The sequence below is a fragment of the Uloborus diversus genome, chromosome 5 (assembly GCF_026930045.1).
Source record: "Uloborus diversus isolate 005 chromosome 5, Udiv.v.3.1, whole genome shotgun sequence".
Lineage (NCBI taxonomy): Eukaryota > Metazoa > Arthropoda > Arachnida > Araneae > Uloboridae > Uloborus > Uloborus diversus.
In genome coordinates, this window is record NC_072735.1 from 164,959,931 (window position 1) to 164,981,608 (window position 21,678).

The 21,678-nt window shown below is 31.7% G+C and overlaps 1 protein-coding gene across 1 annotated transcript in view; it reads left to right on the top strand.

The window, feature by feature from the left end:
* LOC129223245 (UNC93-like protein MFSD11) overlaps positions 1-21,678 on the top strand; it is a 30,227-nt gene that overhangs the window by 2,579 nt on the left and 5,970 nt on the right. The window contains 10 exon segments of the mRNA XM_054857810.1: positions 825-886; positions 2,530-2,637; positions 6,524-6,603; positions 9,039-9,135; positions 9,382-9,558; positions 15,999-16,036; positions 16,448-16,513; positions 16,986-17,111; positions 19,397-19,425; positions 19,427-19,566. Of these exon segments, the coding sequence (XP_054713785.1) occupies positions 825-886; positions 2,530-2,637; positions 6,524-6,603; positions 9,039-9,135; positions 9,382-9,558; positions 15,999-16,036; positions 16,448-16,513; positions 16,986-17,111; positions 19,397-19,425; positions 19,427-19,566 (923 nt within the window).

Below are 21,678 nucleotides of genomic sequence, written 5' to 3' on the forward strand. Positions count from 1 at the left end.
AGATGTTTTTAATTTTTGTTATACAGCAATAACTGCCTAATGTTCGTGTTAAATTAATTTTTCAAGTAGTACAGTGGCCCCTGCTTTTTTGAGTCACGTTTGTTCCAAATGGTTTTGATTCCACAAAGCAGCTAATTCAATAAAACTGGATATTGTTCTGTTTTTGACAATTTGATTCATTAAAGCAGTTGATTCATTTAACCACTGATTCAATTAACCGGCGTCCACTGTACTAGATTTTGCTTCTTTCAGCCTGGTGGACCAATTGAGGAAATTTCTCGCTACACCACTGGTCTCACACAAGAGCTTATGAAGTGAGTGTCCAGCTAGAGAGGGGGGGGGGGTCATGGCATAGACTCTGCAATTGAAATGTTTAGAGGGGATGTTCTCAAGGGTATTGTTCATTTTATTTGGGTATTTGGGTGAGTATTTGTAGTATTTGGGGGGGGGACCCTTGTTTATTGAAGGACACTCCCACCTCTTTCCCTCAAACTGAGGTTCTAGACATACCACTAGTAAGGGAAATAAGTTCTATATTAAAAACTTTAAGTTGTAGCATTAGCAGTTGAGCAACGGAACGCATATGAGTCCAGTTCCATCACGAACCTTTTATTCCGTATTCATTGATTATATTATTTAGTTATTTAAAAATGATAAGTTAAATGCTCTACGGAATTCTTATGACAAATCCTTATTGTTGCTATCAAGAATAAAATGTTTGCTTTATTCATATTTATAAACAAAATATGCTAAAAAATGTCTCGTTCCACCAAATCGAATGGCCCATATATGCTTAGTCAGAAAAATTACTTTATCTTTTATAGAAAACTGTTATAACAAGCATGAAGAAGTCATATGAAAATTACGATGGAGATGGCTACATAAGGTAAATGTTTTACTGTATTTCATTTTATTTTGAATTGAGAATTTCTTTTTTTTTAATCAAAATAAAAAGTAAAAAAAAAAACAGCAGAGTTATACAAATTGAAAAGCAGATTTTTTCATCAATTGTATGTTAGCTTTACTATACAAGCTTGCTTGTTTGGTTTCTGCTGAAAAAAAGTCTAATTCCAAGATTCCAACATTTCCCTGTTAGTATTGAATCCAAAATGTGTTTCTTGAAATATCTTAAAAACTCATTTCTGCAGATACTGCCATTTGCCTGTCCACAGCAGAATAATAACTCATTAAAATTATTGTATATAAATTTGTATTTTGTATTAGGTTGAAAGTAGAGAATAAAAAAGTTAATTTGATATTTACAAAATTAATTTTTTAGTCTTTTTATTTACAATACTTATTTTTAAAATATCTTTTATTTTACGTAATTCAATTTTAAGAATGTTATTTATGATACATTATTTGTAGCTTTAAACCTGAAATTATTTTGAAGTAAGCAAATTGTGGTGTTGTTTACTATATATCCACATTTACCAATAACCAATGACGTTTGTTCAGCCCAAGCAAACCAAGCAGAGCTTGCGCACTCCAAATATAATTTTCATTTCTTGTTTGTATGCTCATAATTGACAAGAAGTATGAATCATAATTTTTTTCTAATCTTGTCTTTCACTGAAAATAAGTTTAAATAATAAAAAAAAAAAACATTTATATTCGTCGCAAGTGACGATTTCTTCAAAGCATGTATCCCCAGGCAAAAGGAACAGAAAAACCAAACTTGAACCCAAGCATGAAAATGGATGCAGGGGTTTGGCCATGACAACACAATCTTGCCTTGGCACCTATCCAATGATAAGAGACTGCTGTTGGCGCTTCTTCAGATTCCAAACCAAGCAAGCAGTTCCAAGCATAAGAAGATTGCTGAGTTACCAGATTGTTTTTTTTTTTTTTTTTTTTTTTTTTTGAAATCATCTGGCTTTTTGGCTTTTTTTTTTTTTTTTTTGATTTTGACAGGACAAAAGCTGCTTTCTTATTCTGGACTGATTTTGATTAAATATGAGCTGTTAAATGCTGTGAAAGAGAGAAACATATTTTTCGATTTTGTAATTGAATATTTTACTGCTAATGAACAATAATAGAATTTATTTATAAATGAACTGTTAAATAAAATGCAGTATTGGCTTCTAAAAACTCCAAAAGTAGTGCACATTTTCGACCCCACTTTCAGTCATTATTTGTTTTCTCAACATGTTGCTAATATGCATTTCTAATATCCTTTTGTAATTAATCAGTTATTATGCATTACATACTTGTTTTCACTGCTTAAAAATGCTCTATTCAACATGGCAGTTACTAGAATTAATACGCTTTTCTCAGTGGATGTACTGCAAGCAAATATTTTAAAATATAAGTATAGATATGAAGACAATTAGACAATTGGATACATTACAGCTGTTTGGCCATTCCCTTAAGCCATTGCACGTGATTGTCAATAACATAATTTGGAAAATGTATAATGCGTGCTTCTAGACCGTTTTTGAATAAAATTTCAATTTTTGTATTGAAACTAGTAATTAATTATTGTTGAAGCATTATTTTACTAACATTTAGTATTTAATTGTTTTTTAGTTTAGCTGTGGTGTATGCAGTATTTTCAGTCTCCAATTGGATTGCACCATCTATTATTTGTAAGTTGGGACCTAAAGTATCGATGATACTAGGAGGACTAACTTATTGGTAAGATATATTAAATGTATAGACAAAAAAAAAAAAGCAAGTATAATAAAATTTTGTAATTTGGAAAAAAAAGAATCGCATATTGTTTTCAAAAGACCTCTGGAGATATGTATAAAGTGTAGTTACCCAATAAATATTGTTACTGAATGAAAGTTTTAATTAATTCTTTTTAATAAATGGATTATTTTTTTTATCAATAAAAGCTTTTCCTGAATGTTTATTTTTTTAATTATTAATTAAAAACTAATAAAAGTTGTTTTATAATATTTTAATTGAAAAAAAGACGAAGTCATTAAATGGCTTCTGAGAATCTATGTCCAATTAAACTTTTATATTTAAATGCAAATGGAATGAAATCCTGTAATGACAAACTTCAAGGGACTGCAAATTTTGTTTGTTCCATATTTTATCATTCAGCAAATTAAGAATTTTCCACTCCTAAAAATATAAGTTTGGGTCTTCCCTGCTTTTACGACACAGAAACTTGAAGTAAATTCAATTTCTATGCTTAAATTCATTGTACTATCCAGAGCAGGTCTGGATCTGCGCACCCGCAGACCCCACAGTGCTGGGGAGCCCCCAAGTCCTTAAGGGGCCCAACGGCCCAAAAAATTGAAAAAAAAACTAGCAGTTAGACTTATTAGCCTTGCAACTATACTGTTAGCCTCTGGGGAGGGGCCCTACAGATTTTGTTGCAGGAGGGGGGGGGGGCAAAATTGATAGATCCCAGCTTGATCCAGAGCTTGCTTTGAAATTGTTATTTCCTAAGTTGACAGCAAATTCTTCTGCTTTCTCACAAACAAGAGTTTTACTGAGAGACATATTTTTAGCTTGCACTTGTTTAAACCACTTCAATACACCCTAGTCCACATCAAGATTATCAGGTTCTCAATTTTGATTAGATTTCCAAATTGTTTTCTTTATTCATCAAAAAAGTCAAAAGAGTGTTAGATGCTATTCAGTGGCGCCGACTCCATGGGGCTTGAGGGGGCCCGAGCCCCCTCAATAGTTTGTTTTGGGGGGCAGAGCCCCCTCAATAATTTAAGAACATTATTTGTCATATTATAGTTTCTAAAATCACAAAATTATGTTGGTATTTTTTACTTTCCTTGTTTGAAGATAGTTACATTGTAAAATACATTCAGTAATGAATTAAAACAAATAACTATTGCTGTAGTAAGCAGGTTAATTGAAAACGAGTGGTGTGAATAAGGATAGTGTTACGGTGCTGAGAGCACTCATAGAATTTGTCCCCAGTGCCTCGATGGCGGCGCTCTCATCTAAGTGTTGCTAATCTGGAAAAAATATATCAGGGTTTGATTTGTATATTTAATGGAAGGCGTGATAGTTTTCTTCAATTATTAGAGTTAATGAAGTAATCTGTCTATTGACTTTTGTAACTCTATTAAAGCATTAATTTTGAGACATTATTTTTATTTAATGAACTCTGGGCCTTATTCAAAGCAAGCTTAAATTAGTTATTTCACTTTTAGTAATCAAAGTGCGACATCAATCTTTTATGCTTTATTCTTTTAATGATAGTTTAGATTTATTTAAATATCAGTTCAATCTTTTCAGAGCTATATATTCACTGCTAATAGACTAAAAGTATAATTATTACTGTAAATTAAATTAACTTTTCACGAAAATACCATTTTTTCTTTTTTTTTTTTTTTCAAAGCCAAAAAATGTGTCGATTTACAGAGAGTCGAGTTTTTGGGGTTCTAATGTTGATCATATGATTCTAAAATGCTTAAAAAACTTTAAAACTCACTATTTTTTATCTCAAATTTAGAAAATTTCCCCTGGCAAGGCCCCCGTTATGGCACCCTCCCCCTAATAGTTGTTATTAATCGGTGCCACTGGTAGTGCCTATCCATGCAAGTCAAGTTTACTACCTTGTATAGTGCCGTAGCCTAGCTATGGCACTGCACGGCTCCCCACAAAATGGAATTGCAAAAGTGTCCCTCACTTAAAGCAAGTGACATGATCTAATTGAAGCAGAAAATTTGTGTACCAATTTTTAGATTGTTTTACTTTGAAAACGCCCTGTCACATATGTTTGTTTGTATAAATTATACACACCAGAAAATATGTAAGTTGGCATTTTCAAGGCACAAAAATCTGAATTTTTTTCGGGGGGAGGGGGGGGGCTCCGTGCTTTAACATACTCCCTAGACCCCGGTGACATCCGGCCCCCCCAACAATTTTTCCAAGTCGGCGCCCCTGATGCTATTGCCATACTCTTTTGTCATGATAAATTTCTTCTTCACACTTTTTTCTTCATCCAGTGTTGGATTAAATCTGGGATGGTGAAAAATATCTAATGAAGAAACTATAGTAGAAATTATAGTAGAAAATCAAGATGTTTACTTAATGTTTTGGTGAGATAAAAAATGAAAAGTCGACAAGTGGACCAACATGCCCCAGATTCCCCTGTATGAAAGTTATAGTATATGTCATACATTGAATATAGTTCAACAAAATTAAATAAAATAAATCATATGGTAATTGATGAATAACATAGTAATAAAACATTATGATATGACTTCCATATGATGAATACGTTCACTCAATGCCATATCTGGGGGGGGGGGAGCAAGAAAGGGACCTTGCCCCAGGCAGCAACTTTTGAGGAACAGCACTTTCTTCCAATTAATGTGAGGTTTTTTTTTTTTTATGAAACTCAATTAAACAAACTTGAAAGAAGATGAGTAAGGGTAGCAATTTCAAGATTTTGCAACGGCTTTGCAAAAAATATAGATCTGGCACTGTCATCATCACACATCACAGCAATTTTTTTAACTATACAGGTTGCAGAGTTTACTCAATGACATATTCAAGTTCACACTACTAAAACAAAAAGCACAAGGTAGAAAACTCAAGTAATATTGACTAGTCATGGTTTCGACTGAATTGCAATGCATGTCATCTATGATTTATCGCTATGGCCAGAGTGCACTTGGGAAGGAGTGGAGATCACCCGCATCCACGGACAGTTTCAGAAGGTGTACGTCCCTTCCCCATTTATCCCTGCTCTGTTTTCTGGTACAGATAAGAATATTCTCCCACACCCTTCTCTTCCGGAAAGAACTTTCCCTAATAGCTGACAATAACCAGGCCACTTTGATTGCCAACTGCATTGAAACTAAATTTTGACAATTTTGGAAGGAACTTTAAATTAGAAAAGTTTGACTTTGAGATAACTAAGATTTTGTAGGTTTAATTGAATACAAGTTCCAAGAAACCGACTAAAAAAACTTCGAATTATCCATGAATCCACATTATATAGGCATCCTACTTCTACTATAACAGGATTTTTTTTTTTTTTTTTTTTGTAATGAAATTCAAACAATGCAATGTAAATTGAATCAGGACTAAAGATTTATTTCTTCGAAACAGATGTTTAGTTGTATTGGGTATTTGTTTTAAAAGGATTTTATTGTTATAACAGAATTCATTCATGCATTTAAACTTACAACTATAATTACCAAAAAGAGTAAAGATCAATCTAAAGCTTTTCAACTTAATTATATACTTCAGTTTCTTTTTTGCAATTTTTATTTATTAATTTGGTTGAGTCCTCACTCACTTCAAACGATTTTTTTTAACATTTAAAATTTTGTATTTTTTAATACTTTTTTCAAAAATGAAAACTCAAATTCTTACCCACAAATAATACTGCAGTAGGAGATAGTTTTAAATGTGCTCTTGCTAATCTATTTACCTTATAAAAGTAAATTTTGTATTGATAATTCTTCCTCTGCACCAATAAACTACAGATAAATCAATGATCTATTTTGTATTAACTTTAAAACTTCCTTCTCACTTAGTAAATCTATTTACCCAAACGTCTTAATCTCAACTTCCTCCATTTATCTTTCAGTTTATTTATTGGAAACTTCTTTTTTCATGAGACTTGGTGCTTGTACCTTGCATCAGCTATTGTTGGATTTGGAGCCTCTGGTAAGACTCACAAAAGCATTTTAATTTCCCTCCTAGCGGTACCCGCACAGCTTTGCCCGTAGTAGAAAATTAAAACGTCATTTGGTTCACCTGTATATATTTACAAGTAATGGATGATGAATTTCAGCCAATTTGCTATTTTAATTTGTCTGTCCATGTTGTGGTAATTTACTCATCTATGTTATGATAGTTTCCTCGGTAAAATATTCTTAAAATTGGAATAGAAAAAGAACAAAATCAAATTTTTGAAAAATGGCTTTGATGTGCACACTAGGGTGGATCGAAAAAAATTGTTTTCGGAATTTCAAATCTGCCAGGATGAGAAAAGTTGTCCACAAGGACTAAACAATTACATGTGAAATTTCAAGTTGGTCAGATAATATCTTCATGCGCCGCAAGGCAGTCAAAGATCGCAAATTGAGCCTAAAAATTCATTTTTTCTTCTTTATGAAAACATTAATGTTTAATAATTTTTTAAATCGGTCAGGGTGAAAAAAAAGGTACCCATTGGGGTGAAATACTATAATGTAAAATAACATCACAGTCCAATGAAATCTTCATGCCCCACTTGGCAGTCGAAATTCACGTATTGAACAGAAAACGAGATTTTTTTTTCGTCACGAAGACATTAATTTTTGAAACTTTTTAAATCAACTATGGCCAAGAAAGTTACCAATGAGTACATTCTTCAAACTAGCACAAATATAATTAAAACTACCTAGCATTTAACTTTTTTTGAGCAATCACGATTGCTTATTGTTCTCATTTGACTGTTTTTGGCGTCTTTTGATTTTTCCCACCACCACCCTCGGCACCATCATTGTCGACGGGCTCCTCACGATGCTGCTCCTATAGCGAAAACCGTCTCCAGGTTGCATCCATGGCCTACACACACACGCATACATAACACATACACACATACGAACACATATACACACGCATACATAAAGACACCCACACATACACACACACATACACACAACTACCCACATTCATGCCTGCACACAGACACAAACACATATGCCTACACACACATACACATACCCCCCCCCACAAACACACATTCATACACACAACTACCCGCACACTTATGCCAGCACACAGACACAAACACACATGCCTACACACACATACACATAACCCCTACACACAAACACATACCCCCACACACATACACACACTTGTGATTCCGAAAAACATAATTTGAATTCAAGATGTCAAAATTCAAATTATTTTTTTTTTTTGTAGACTTATGCAAACTGTTGATGAAAGATAAGTCACATTCGAAAGTATACACATAAGCGTTATAACATGTTATAATTAGATTCAAGTACAGGTAGGAGCACTAAAACTAGCAGTAGGAGCACTTTGAAGAACGTATTTATTGGTAACTTTTCTGGCCATGGTCGATTTAAAAAGTTTCAAAAATTAATGTCTTCGTGACGAAAAAACATCTCTTTTTTCTGTTCAATATGTGAATTTCGACTGCCAAGTGGTGCATGAAGATTTCATTGGACTGTGATGTTATTTTACATCATAGTATTTCACCCCATTGGGTACTTTTTTTCACCCTGACCGATTTGAAAAATTATTAAAAATTAATGTTTTTGTAAAGAAAAAAAATGCATTTTTAGAACATTTTATAAATAAACCACTGTACAGTAAAATACTTTTTTTTTAAGGAAGAGAGAGAGAGAGAGATCTACAGACTGATGCAGAACATCTTTGGGTAAATTAAATAGAGAGCTCTGAGTTCATGTTGAAAGTATTCATACTTTCTTGTGACTGAATCGAGGCTAAAAGGAAAGTTATTCCTCTCTGCAAACTTTACTTGCTGATTCTGTTACTATTTTAACATATCGCTCTGTGGCTTGAGTATGACATGGAAAGTTAGAAATGGAAATATTACTCCATTCCTGCTCCAATATTGCATTTAAAATTTCAGAATTTGCATTGTTTTTCGTAATAGGTGGGGGTGAATATTTTCCTGTAGTGAATTCCCTATAGTGAAATATTTTCCTGTTATGCGAAGAAACTTCCTTTGTATGACAGGATCGATAACCTTTTTCAAATTCTCTTTTAAGTATTAGCGATTTAGTCATCCAGAAAGACTTTGCAGCTTTATTATTAGTAAAGAAGTAGAATATTTATATATTTTCAAATAACTTGTTCCAGTTTATTAAAATGTTGCTTACATGTCATTTGTGTTTGGATGTAAAAAATAAAAATAAAAAACTTGCATTTATAAATTATCAACTTATCTGTTGTTTTCTGACAGATTTTTACTTTCGATATCATCTGAAATTCATTTTCAGTGTTGCTTTTAATTATTTTAAACTCAAATGTGATTCAAAATTAATTTTAAAAATCTTAAAACTCAATTTTATTTATTCATTTTTTCTGTCCTGCTTTATATTGCTATGTATTTATTTTAGTTATCTGGACTGGTCAAGGAAACTTCTTGACGATTAATTCAGATTCTGATACAATGTCTAGAAACAGTGGAGTGTTCTGGGCTTTACTCCAATGCAGGTTTCTGATTTTACTATTTGAACAAATAAAGATTGAATTTCTTCTAAGAAGTGATTTTACATTACACTTAATATTTTGATTTACTTCTCTCTTTGTAAGCAAATATATTTGAATCTAGTATCATTATCAACTGTCAAAGTTGATTTAACTAAAATTGATAATATTTTTTAAAAGATAAGAGTTTTATCTTCAGATGTTGCTGTTGATGTTTTGTTGTATGCTCAAGTATTCTCTTATCTGTTACAGCTTATTGTTTGGTAACATTTTTGTGTTCTTCACCTTCCAAGGCAAATCTGAAATTGATGATCAAACAAGATATACAGTGTTTGGGGTTCTTCTTGGTGTTGCCATTGTAGGCATTGTTTTAATGCTGTTTCTAAGAACAAATAAATCTGATTCTATTACTTTGTCTACACTTACAAGGTATTAATATTGCAGGACTGTTTATCATGAATAACTTTAGAATTATTTTACAATCAAGCAGGACAATCAAGTTTATAATGAAATTTAAATGATCAAAGTGAATAAAATTATTTACATCTTCCTTTTTGTAAAATTTAAATTACCTGAAAGCATTTGCATGTATTTTGATCTATGAGTAAGATTGCCAATATTTTTCAGTAACTTTAAGGGCAATTAACAAAAAGAGTTTATGGAGGTTATCTAGGAGTAAAATGAAAGGTTGAAAAACTATGCTGTACTAATTAATAAAAATAATTTAAATTTAAGATTATCAATAAATTATTTTGAGCACATTTTTAATAAATACAAAGCAGTTTTAGAAGTAATAAATAATGAATACCTCTTTTTATACCCCCCCTACCCCTACAATAGGGAAGTTTTCGATTTTTCAATTTCATTTTTATATGATAGAGTAACATGTATGAACATCATAGGTGAAAAAAATTTTGCGATACGATAAGTAGTTTTTTTTTTTAATTAATTTTTAAAGTTCAAGTGCTTGTGACGTTAAAAGGCACAGGAAGTTACGTAATGCTCTCTTCCGCCGCGGGAGAAGTCGAAGGACACGCAATTGGCTTCGAAGACGAAACGTAAGGCTTACCTCCTCGCATTTCTGGAACATTAAACCTCTCATCCTCTCGGAAATATTCAAATACCATCATTGATGTTACTTGAGGAAGATTATTAGATTGTGCCGGATTAACAAATCCGGCCTCCATAGTGTGTTCAAAAGGATTATTGAATTTCTAAAAAATAAAAATATCAGCACGCTCAAAATGTCCGTAGCTAAAACAAGAGATCTTTTGCGGAAGGCTGCCCCAATGGTGAATTTTTTAGTTTTGAGGGTCAATTAACAATATCCAATAGTCAAAATATGAACATTTAATAGGTTGCAACTTCCCTATTGGTAATAATTGGTAACATTAAAATGAAAATCATCATAAAATTTTTACCTTCATTACAGATTATCAAAATGATGTATGCTTCAAGAAAAAGATGTGGAGTCAGGGTTCAATTAAGATATTAGGAGGCAATAGGCTGTATGCTTTTTTGGGACCCCTGTGTAGTCAACCCTTACAATTTTAGCCATTGGCGAAAACAGTTTTAGCTATTGGCTTTAAAAAATGGCCATTTGGCGGCCCCCTGAAAATTGGGGGCCCTAGGCCACGCCCTAGTTGACCTATTCAGTAATCAGGCCCTGGTGAGAGTCTCACAATGATCAATTTAATTGTCTATTAAATATATTGAGGAACTAGCATTTCATCTTAACTTATTATGTTTTTATTTATTTATTTATTTTTTTTTTTTTTACTTTAAAGTAAAAATTTTGTATACATTATCTAAATGAAACATGTTTTTGCTTTTTTAGAGCTTAAGCCATTTACCAATTGTACAAATACAACTTACAACCTAAAGGACGAAATTAGAGAAATTCTTCAGTCATTAGTGGAAAGTAGAAGCAATCCTATTAGTATAACCATATTTTTGAAATAGTGGCCACTTTTATTTACACAAAGTGCTGAAGGGTATTTTTTTTACTTTAAGAATCATAAATGCATTAAATAATGTAAGGAATCAGGCCCAGATCTGCAAACCCGCCAATCCCGCAATGCAGGGAGGGGGGGGGGGGTGTCTTTCAAGTGTCCAACAGACAATGAAATTGAAGAAAAAAGTAGCACTAAGGCTTATTATTGTTGCAAATATACACTGTTGGTCTTTGGCACTACATATTTTGCTTGAAGGGTACCCTAAAATTTATAGATTCGGACCTGTAAGCAGTTTTGCATAATATAGACGAATGCGCAAACGTTGTTTGCAGAAACATTTTGGCTCTGCAATTTTTTTTTTTTAACTACCAACGTTAATTTTAAGAAAAAAAGATATATTTTTAAAAATCCCACACTTTATTTCTGTTTCTTCCAAATATTGCGCAAAATTAATCTAAGAAATAATGATTTCTTCTTGAAATCGTGATCATAGTACACTAATTACTTAAACACAAAGAATTAAATAGTTGCAAATGGAGACTGCTTCTACTGTGACTGTATGGTTTTTTATTTTATACAGCCTGAATTACATAAGAGGAAAATTCATAAAATAAACAACTTTACAGACTACGGAACAGTCTATTGGTGAATCCTGCTGTAAATCGAGTTTCAACATTGGCGTTGAGAGCGAAAGAAAAAAAGGCACAGATAATTTGCAGCAGAATATAATCAGGGTGGCGACAGATCAGGGAAAAGTCAGGGAACTTTATTAATCAGGGAAATATCAGGAAATTTTGAAAAAATAAAGAAAAAGCAGGTAAAATTGATTTTTTGAAGAAAATTTTTTTTTTTCTGCTTTACAAAATTAAGTACTCTTAATTCCCTACGCTTTTTCCGCCAATTATCTGTTCAAAAAAAAAAAGTAAAATTAATGAGGTGCGATTATACACTGCCGCATATTTGTGCATCTTTTTTCCTCAACGTGAAAGTATTGAATCTTACTTATTAACCACAGGATGAACTTCCTAAGATTGCTTTTGTGTCTGTTAGGTTGTTTATTTTACCTAGCTTAAAATTTCCTTTCACGCTTTCAATGCTACATAAAATAAACAACCATACAGGCAAAGAGGAAGCCTTCAATTATGCCTTAGCTCCTTTGCCTTTATTCCATTGTCTCGAAGTAATTAGCGTACTATAATCACGATTTCAAGAAGAAATCTTTGGTTTTTTAATTAATACTATAAAAGCTTAAAAGTTATTACTTCTTGGCATTTTTAATTTAATTGCTAAAATTGAACTTTCAATTAAAAAAAAATCCATTTTTGGCTGTTATACTATTTGTTGTCACCGCAGATTATAAAGGTTTTCTTTTCTTCAGACTTTAGTGATTCTTTAATTTTATAACCAAGTTGTATTCTTCTTTCATATATTTTGAAATTAACTAATTGCTTTTTTTTTCCCCTTGCATTTCAAAGTTGCTTGTTACAAAAGCAATCTAAGATTTTTTCTCGTTACATACTGAAATCATTTAAAATAGAGTTAACTTGTGTACTTAAAAAAATATTTTTATTTTTTTATTGTTAAAATGCTGTATTCATTCATTAAAACCTATGTTCTTGATTAGAGAAAAGCTCCGTATGAATGGTTTCATCTGTTTTGCATAAATATGTCAATTAGTTGGATAAGAATAACTACATTACTTCTATTCTTTTACTAATACTTGTTATTCTTGCAACAATTATTATACTGTTTGAAAACTTAGAACTAAAAAGTAATTGAAATTATTTTGAACTATCATTAATACACATGTTTTTAAAAGTAATTTTAATTTTTTTATCTTTAGTTCAACAACTTTACATAACTTAAAACATTTAAAATACTGCATTTTATACAAACATACAATAGATTTCAACTAAAGCAAAGAAAGAAAACCATTATCATTGGTAACGTAAATCAGGGAAATTTGGTGAACTTAATCAGGGAAAAGTCAGGGAACTTTTTTTCACAGTTTCTGTCGCCAGCCTGATAATCCAAATCTCATTAATTTTACAATTTTTCAACAGATGATATGCAGGAAAATATGGTATTTATTTTTGCAGAAATACTTGATTTTTAACAAATAAGTAGTTTCTGTTGATTTGTTTACAAAATCAAATAGGTTTATAAAATTTTCAAGTAAAAAAGCAGGTAGATCATGTTTTATCATATCTACATGAACTTTTTCACAAAAAATGAAAACAATGATCATGTGATTGATATTGGGCAAAAAATAATAGTTAGACAATTTTCTTCAGTTGGTGAAAAGTAAGCGTAAACTATATGTTATTGCAAAAAAAAATTTAATGATTTTAATTTTTTTCCACCTTTTTTACATCTTTATACATAAAGGACTAATCTCTGTCCAGATGTCCGAGGTAAACTTCAAAACTACTGGAGGGATTTTAACCATTTTTTCACCATAGATAGCTACATAATAGGGGAACAATTTAGGCTATAATTTATCGCTAAAAAAATTAGTTTAAGTAGGTCGTGATCGAAAACAGTAAATGTCATGTAATTTCCACATCAAATGATTAAAGATTAAACCCATTGTTTCGAAAATTCGTTGCCTAACAACAGCAATATTAAAAGTAATCATAATGTAAATTTTGAAACAAGGCCTCTCTGGAGCAAGCATGACATTGCTTTATTAGGAGTTGCATCCTCATCTTTATACATAAAGGGCTAATCTCTGTCCGGATGTCCAGGGTAAACTTCAAAAGTACTGCAGGGATTTTAACCATTTTTTCACCATAGATAGATACATTATGAGGGAGCAACTTAGGCTGTAATTTATTCCTTAAAAACTTAGCTGTAAAAAGTTATGGTGGAAAACAGTAAGTTTCATATCATTTCCCCATTAAATAATTAAATTCGCAACTCCAATAAATTATAGGGGGCGCAGCAGCCACTGTCTAATGGTGGATGAAAAAAGATGAAAGAAACAAATGCCATAACTTATAACTTGCTTTGACGTTTAGTGAATGACAGTACTTTTTCATTGTATTTGTGCGAAGCTTTCTTTTTTATTCTTCTGAAATTACATTACACCACAAACTGCTTGAAGCCGGAAATTTACCCCAAAGAAAACTTGTGGAAGAAATGTTTTACCTTTTTCTTTAGTATTGGTAATCACCGCAAGGTGGCGTATTCGAGCTTTGAAGTCGCGAATATAAAACCCATTGTTACAAAAATTCGTTGCCTAACAACAGCAATAATAAAAGTAATCATAATGAAATTTTTGAATCAAGGCTTCTCCGGAGCAGACATGAGTTTAAAGTTGTTTAAAAATTTGGAAACTCTACTTTTTACATCCTTAAAGAAACATAGTAGAGAGCTTTTTTTTCTTTTAAGTGTGTACTATTTAATTAAATAAAGCACACGGTTTTTTCAGTGATCTTTGTTTTTGTTAGTTCATATTTCGGAAATTCTTCAAATTTTTATATGCGTTTATTATTCGTGCTTTCGTTTCTAAATGAATATTCGTTCGTTCTTTACACTTATTGCTATTTTACTTTAATGGGTAAGGAAGAAGCTCGATTTTTAATCACGTCAAAGTGATATGTTTTGAGTTCTTTCAGTTAAAACAGAAAACGAAAGGAAGTAGCGATTGTTTCTTACATTTATTTCTGACCCAGGCAACGCCGGGTATTTTTGCTAGTTTTAATATAAATTAAGGGTGAATTAGGCAAAATAATTATTTGATGAAAATTTTCCAGTTAGGATTTGTGTTTGCAGAAAGCTTTTCATTTTATCTAAGTCTGCCTGTAGGTAATATATTTTTAAGAAATTCATTTAGTGAGGTTATATTTTGATTTTAAAGGAAAAGTTTTTATCAAATACTTAACATCTTTTGCACACCAACTTTTAGGTTTTTAGTTAATTGTTTTCAAGGTGACAATTGAAAAATAATTTTTAATCACTTTTTTTTTCATTTTGTCATCCTGTAGCTGGTGGTGATTTCTAATTTTGCCTTTTTTGCTATAACATCACCACGGGTTCCCCAATGGGAGATCACTGTGACCTCTCAAAGTTTTCCTTATTGTCAGATTTTAACTGACAAAAGTTTGGAGGCTATTGCGTTTCATTTTATATTTTGAAATGATACCTAATGTCTCTCCTCATTGGTGGAAGATGTGCGTTTTCTTTTTTAATTTTGCATTTCTGAGCAAAATTCTACATTCCATTGGTTAAATTGAGAATGCTCCCCCCCCCCCACTCACACTAAAAACTTTGGTTTGGGACGCCCCTAACCATCACTCGGCTATAGATGTATGAATCTTCCACTCTTTTGATTGACGTTATAATTCATGTTTCTGAATTGAAGTTCAAAACTAAGCCTGAAATGATCTTTAAAAAAATTCTGTGATAGGATTACATATATTACTTAGAATTGCTTAATGGTGAATATTGTTCAGTAATGAATATTTCTAAAAGAGTACTAGATATGCTTTGTGAATTTGTAAAGAGATGGATACAAGAAGTGCAGTACCTAGAAAAAAATATTTTGGCAAACTTGCCTCTTTATTTTGTAGATGTCATGATTGGCAGATTTTTGTTAGGGTAAAAAATATCTGTTTACATTACGCATCCAGCTAATTTAAAAGCAGACATTTTTTTTACGTTTAAGGTTGTTATAAACTAATTTACGATAAGTATTGCATTATTATTACATTCACAAACAAACTATTTTGGAGAATGCCCCCCCTCCTTTCCCCTCAAAAAATCCAGCACTGTATGAAGTCCAATTGATCTAAAATCTGGTGAAAACCTTTTTTTTTTTTTTTAAATAAACTAATCCACAATAAAGTGGCTTTAAATTTAAAAAATATATATATTTGATTGCTTTTATATTTCTGTTGTTTATTGTTACAGTGGTGAACCAGAAGTTTCCGGTGCTAAAGAGGAGTTTGGTAAGTAGCCCTTTAATAATTTGATTATCGTATCGTTATTGTTTTAGTTTTCTTGTTTGACTTATGCTGATTATTCCATCATGTTATAGGAATGTTTAAGGTTGCATTCAGGTTTAATTTCTGATTTCCTATTCATTGGGTTTTTCTTCTGTACAAGTGGCATATACAAAATAGTGTAGAGTCAATGTTACATACTATCACTTATAATAAACACTTTTGTTCTATTATTTTTATTTATTTTTTAGATGCAAAATATACTTTCAAAGTTGCATAAGGAAATCAAAAAAGTAGATTTATCTCCTGAGTGCCTGTTTTGTGAAATGTAGAAACAATCTTATTGTTTAATTTTTTTCTGAGTTCTTCATTAAAATAAAATTTATATTTTTCATTTCAAAATGATTTTTTTTTTAGTGAAAGCTTTCAAGCTTCTGAAGACAAAAGAAATGCTTCTACTAGCATTAAGTTTCTTATACACAGGTATAAAAATATTTCATGTTCTAGTTTTCTCGTATTTTAAAATATTTACTCTGTACAAAGACAACTTTTAAAATCATGTAAATAACTTAAGCACAACCAGGTTTATAATCTCATCCTTGGTTATGATATTTTTTAAAAAAATGGGTTTTTTTACCCGTCTAAACTGGCTTCCGTTCTTGAGAAGTGGCATTGTTGAAGGAATAAGATGACTTGTTCAATTTCCTGAAATTGAAGATTTTGCTATATTTTGATATGTCTTAATCTTTTCCCTCTGAAACAAACTCAAGTCTGAAGTAATTTATTACTTTTTCATAGACTACTATGGTCACATAAATGTTTATGAGTATTCTTGGATGTTAATATTTGCATCCAAAAAATATTTTGACTAATAGTTTTTTAATGTAATTTTCTTTCCATAATGTTTAAATCATTCCCTAAATCTTGGCTCATGGCTGACTTTTTAATCCTTTAGGTTTAGAGCTGTCTTTTTTTAGTGGTGTGTATGGTGCCGGTATCTCTTTTACAAAACGATTTGGAGATGATGCTGTAAAATATGTTGGAATTTCAGGAATTTGTATAGGAATTGGAGAAATACTTGGTTTGTACTATAGTTTAGATCAGTTTTTAATTTAATTGTGTTATTTTACTTAAGACTGTAAAGAATATCCTAAAAATGTATGTGCTTTAACAGTAAAATCCCCTTGCAACAAATACCAATACAACAAAATATCTGTTTCAAAAAAATGTTTGGTCCTGATTCAATTTAAATTACATTGTTTGATTTTCACTGCAGCAAAATTCCTGTTATGGTCAAACTAGGATAATTAGAATGTCTTTAATTAGAATTCATGAATAATTTGAAGTTTTTGTTGTTCTCTTGGAACTTGCATTCAATTAAATCTACAAAATCTTTGTTATTTCAAAGTCAAACTTTTCTAATTCAGAGTTTTATCCTTTCAAAATTGTTAAAAAATAGTTTCAATGCAGTTGACAGTCTAAAGTGGCCTGATTATTGTCAGCTATTTGCGAAAATTCTTTAAGGAAAAGAAGGGGGTGGGAGAATATTCTTATCTGTACCAGAGAACGGATAAATGGGGGGGGGATGCAGGACCTGATTACCCAAACGGTTTGGAAAGCTTGTAGCTGTGAGTAGTAAATAATTGTTTATTTATTCATTTATTATCCTTTGAATTTTAGTCGCCATATTTAAAGATAACATGCTGTATATTATCTTTTCTTGAATAACTTAAAAAAGTGCAAAGACTAATGTGTGAACCTTTTTTTTATGCTTTTTGGTTCAAATGGTTACTTTTGCCCAATACAAGGTTGGCGACCTTGGACGAACAATTTGAGGAGCATCTGTGGTGATTTTGAGGAACAATTTAAAACTTTGTGGAGCAGTTTGGTGTTTTGTATAAAAATCAATGAAAATAACTAAAACCTCTTATCTAAAATTGTTTTTGAGCTTTAATAATTGTTTTAAGCACTAGTAAGAAACAATTATTTTTTAATTAATAACACAGCTTTAAACAATATTTCAATCTTGGAGTATAATTATCTTTAATTTGCCATTTTACATGTTTGTCATGATAAAATCGCAAAATAGTATAAACTTGAAAACGCTTGGGCGAAGCAAAATAACTTCTTTGCTGAGCCACGGAGTTTCACAATTTTTGAGGAGCAACTTTGCAAAATGTGGAGCAGATGGTAACGCTGCCAATAAGATGCAATAATATTAATAGAACCTACATAATCTATTAAACATTATAGTATTGTAATTGCACAAATTCAACTTAAACTATTTAAATTGAATCTCAAATTGAAAGTTTGATTTAATATAAAACATGTTGGTCACAACTAAAAATATTATCAGATTCATTAACTATACAAATAAATTAGGAAATAAATGGCATCAATTTCTTGAAACTTTTTTTCTAACTTACAAGAAATATTTTCATATGTATGATATTTGTTACTCATAATATATAAAATTGTACATTGCTATTTATTTGTTTCTTTTCCCTTTTAACGGGGACAGTATAAAATTATTCCAAAAAAGAAAAAATTGAAACATGGGTTCTTACGTGTATCGGGGCATTGAATCCAATAGTGGGGGTCTAATTTTTGTTAACTTTCCCATTTTCAAGATATATGCAATTGAAATATAGCATATAATGGTATATTTCATAGCCATAAGTCTCAGTAGTTAGCTCTCATTTGCTTATGAGACTTTATGGTTATCATGAGTAACTAGAAAGTCACCTGTCAAGGTATAACAGGTGAGAATGGCTTCTACTCTTCTACATTTGAATGAAGCCATTGCCTGTTTGGTGATATTTTAATAGTTGAAATTGTAACCCTAATTCCTGTGGATCCCCCTAACTCTTAAACTAAAGTAGGTAGTGTTTATTGTTGACCATTTTTTTTTCTTCATTCCCCTGAAATGAGTCTTACCAGTAAAACAGTTAAGTTGCCGGATCAAGTTCAGCCTCGTCAAAGCCTTTCCCTGCATATTAAACATTACCAAAACATGTTATCAAATTATCATGCCGTGGCACCAATTTCATTGTTAAAAAACACGCAGGTTACTCGATCATCGGATATTAAACATAAGAGGATTCTCTTAAATAGAGTGTTTAGTTCTCAATTTTTATATTAAACCTCACTGCCTGAATTTGAAAATTAACTTATCATATGGTGTTAACAAAGTTGTAGTGCTTATAACAAAAAGTACCAACGATTGTTGCTGTTGCATTTTAATATTTTTGGTTCCATTGGGTTTCATGGCGCAAGAACCTTGATAGACTATACTGCGCTAAATATTTTTGTGTGAATTGACTTTGGTAATTAATTCTGCAATTAATGAACTTTTTTTTTATTTAGGTGGAGCTGTTTTTGGAATTCTCGGCAAGAAAAACAAACAAATACGGTAGAGATCCTGTAATATTGCTTGGCTTTATTACACACATGATTACTTTTTACCTGATTTGCATTAATCTCCCTGCAGAAGCTACTCTACATGAAACTCCACAGCGAGCAATGATTGAAAGCAGGTAATAGCATTTAATTTTTTTGGAAGCATGTTGTTATTTCCACGAAATTCTGGACTGGTTATAAAACCAAGAAATTGAAGAATGCTAAAGTTGCGAAAAATTAATAAAATTTTACAAAAATTATTAATCTGGGATGTTATTATTTTTTTATTTTATATACAGGAGCTCCCCTAAGGTTGGGTCACTGCTGGATCAAAGGTCATTGTGACCTCCCCAAAAAATTCCTACTCAGCAATCTTTACCCCATAACTCTGAGAATTTTGGGGCAGTATTTCAACATTGCAATTATTTTTTTTAAATCTTTTTTTAATGATGACTGTCACCTCTTCTCATCAGATGTAGGTTTGTTTGCATGCATATATTAATTAATTTGTTTATGGGGTTTTTTTTCATCATTCCGTAAAATTAAGAGTTTTATTGGTTGAATTGAGAAATCTCCCCATCCCTCCACATAAAAATCTTGATTTGTTATGATTATTGAATGTGTGCAATCCTTTTTTACATTCTTTGTGAGAATTCCTTTTTCACATTTTAAGCAGTTAATAAATTTCAGCTTATAGGTTATTGAAGCCATCTGGCTCTGGGGCATAAGCGGATCCAGGGAGGGTTCTGAGAAAGTTCGAAGAATAGTTAAAATCCCCTTTTTTCAGCAAAAATGCAAAAAATCCCCCTTATAAGACATACAATGTCTAACAATTCAGAAAACAATGAGAGGGGGGACCATGGCCACCCTGAGAAAGTTTCAAAAGTAGTAAAAATCTTTTTTAGAGCTAAATATTTAAAAATTCCTTATTATTCCTCGAAGTCTAGCAAGAGAATAAAAACAACGCCGGGAGCCATAAAACCACACTGAGGAAGTTTCAAGTAAAGTTTTTAAGCCCTCTTTCCTAGCTTAAATTGAAAAAAACTTCATTGTAAAGTTCAACAAGAATGGAAACAATGCCAGAGGGAGGGCATGACCACCCCACGAAAATATCAAAAATATCAAGTGTATACCAAATATTTGGGTTCATTTAGCATAAAAGGTTCATCTTGTAAGATGTGTTTACATCCCCCACAAGGGAAAGAAAAGGGATATGTGGGTTGTGGGCACTTGGAACAGCTTACCGGAAGAGGTGATAATGAGCAAGGGGGTGGATAGCTGTAAGAGGGCCATTGATCTTCATTGGGGACTGATAAATTGACTAGGACCAGCCTAGCTGGGCAAAGAGCCTGTTGCTGGTCCTCACATTTGTATTTGTATTTATTAGTAAGTGTTGGATAAAAAGTTATACATTTATTGATTGCGCATTAAGTTATCTTTAAGTTTTAACCTGGATTTATGCAATGCTATGTAATTATTCTTCATTCCCTTTTTAATATGCGACCCTCCAAACCACTCCTCTTCCTCTTGTTAATATTGCAAAAGGTTGTCTACAAACCACGTTTTAAAAAATAACTTGTAAAAGCTTTCAGGGGAGGGTCCCTCACCTCTTGTTTTCGCCAACATCAGCCTAAATTTTGTTTTAAGTGCTTGAGTTTCAAAATGTTCCCGGGGGGGGGGGGGAACTACCCCCGTCTAACATCATTGAAAGTATACCGCCAGCTCAGTCATTTCCAGCAGAGGACTGCAGTTTCGTGCTTATTAGCACTCATCGGCCCGGCATAGGAAAGTGACTGAGCTGATGATGGAAAACCTCTTAGAAATGATTATCTCATTAAAATCGTACACTGAGAGCTTTCAAACAAATTTTGGTTTTTTTTTTTTTTTTTTTTTTCTGAGATTTGTGTGAACGTGTCTATGAATATCATAGAAAATACTAAATTTCTGTACTCCCTCTCCTTTGCAATTTTCCCATTTTAAGAATTAATTGCAGTTTTAGCCAACTGAAAACACTTGCCTGTATTAAAAACTCCAGTTAAAATTGGAGGTGAGAAAAAAAAGGTAGTGCTATACTTATTATTATTATTTTTTTTTTTTTTCAATGACGTGTCCTAAAAATATTTATTTTTTGTGATTGCACGCTGGAAAGAACATTATTTAATGCCTAAAGTTTTTTATCACAAAAGTTAATAATTTTTTCTTATTTTAAAGGGGCTCAAAATTTTAGAAAATTAACCTAATGTTTCTAT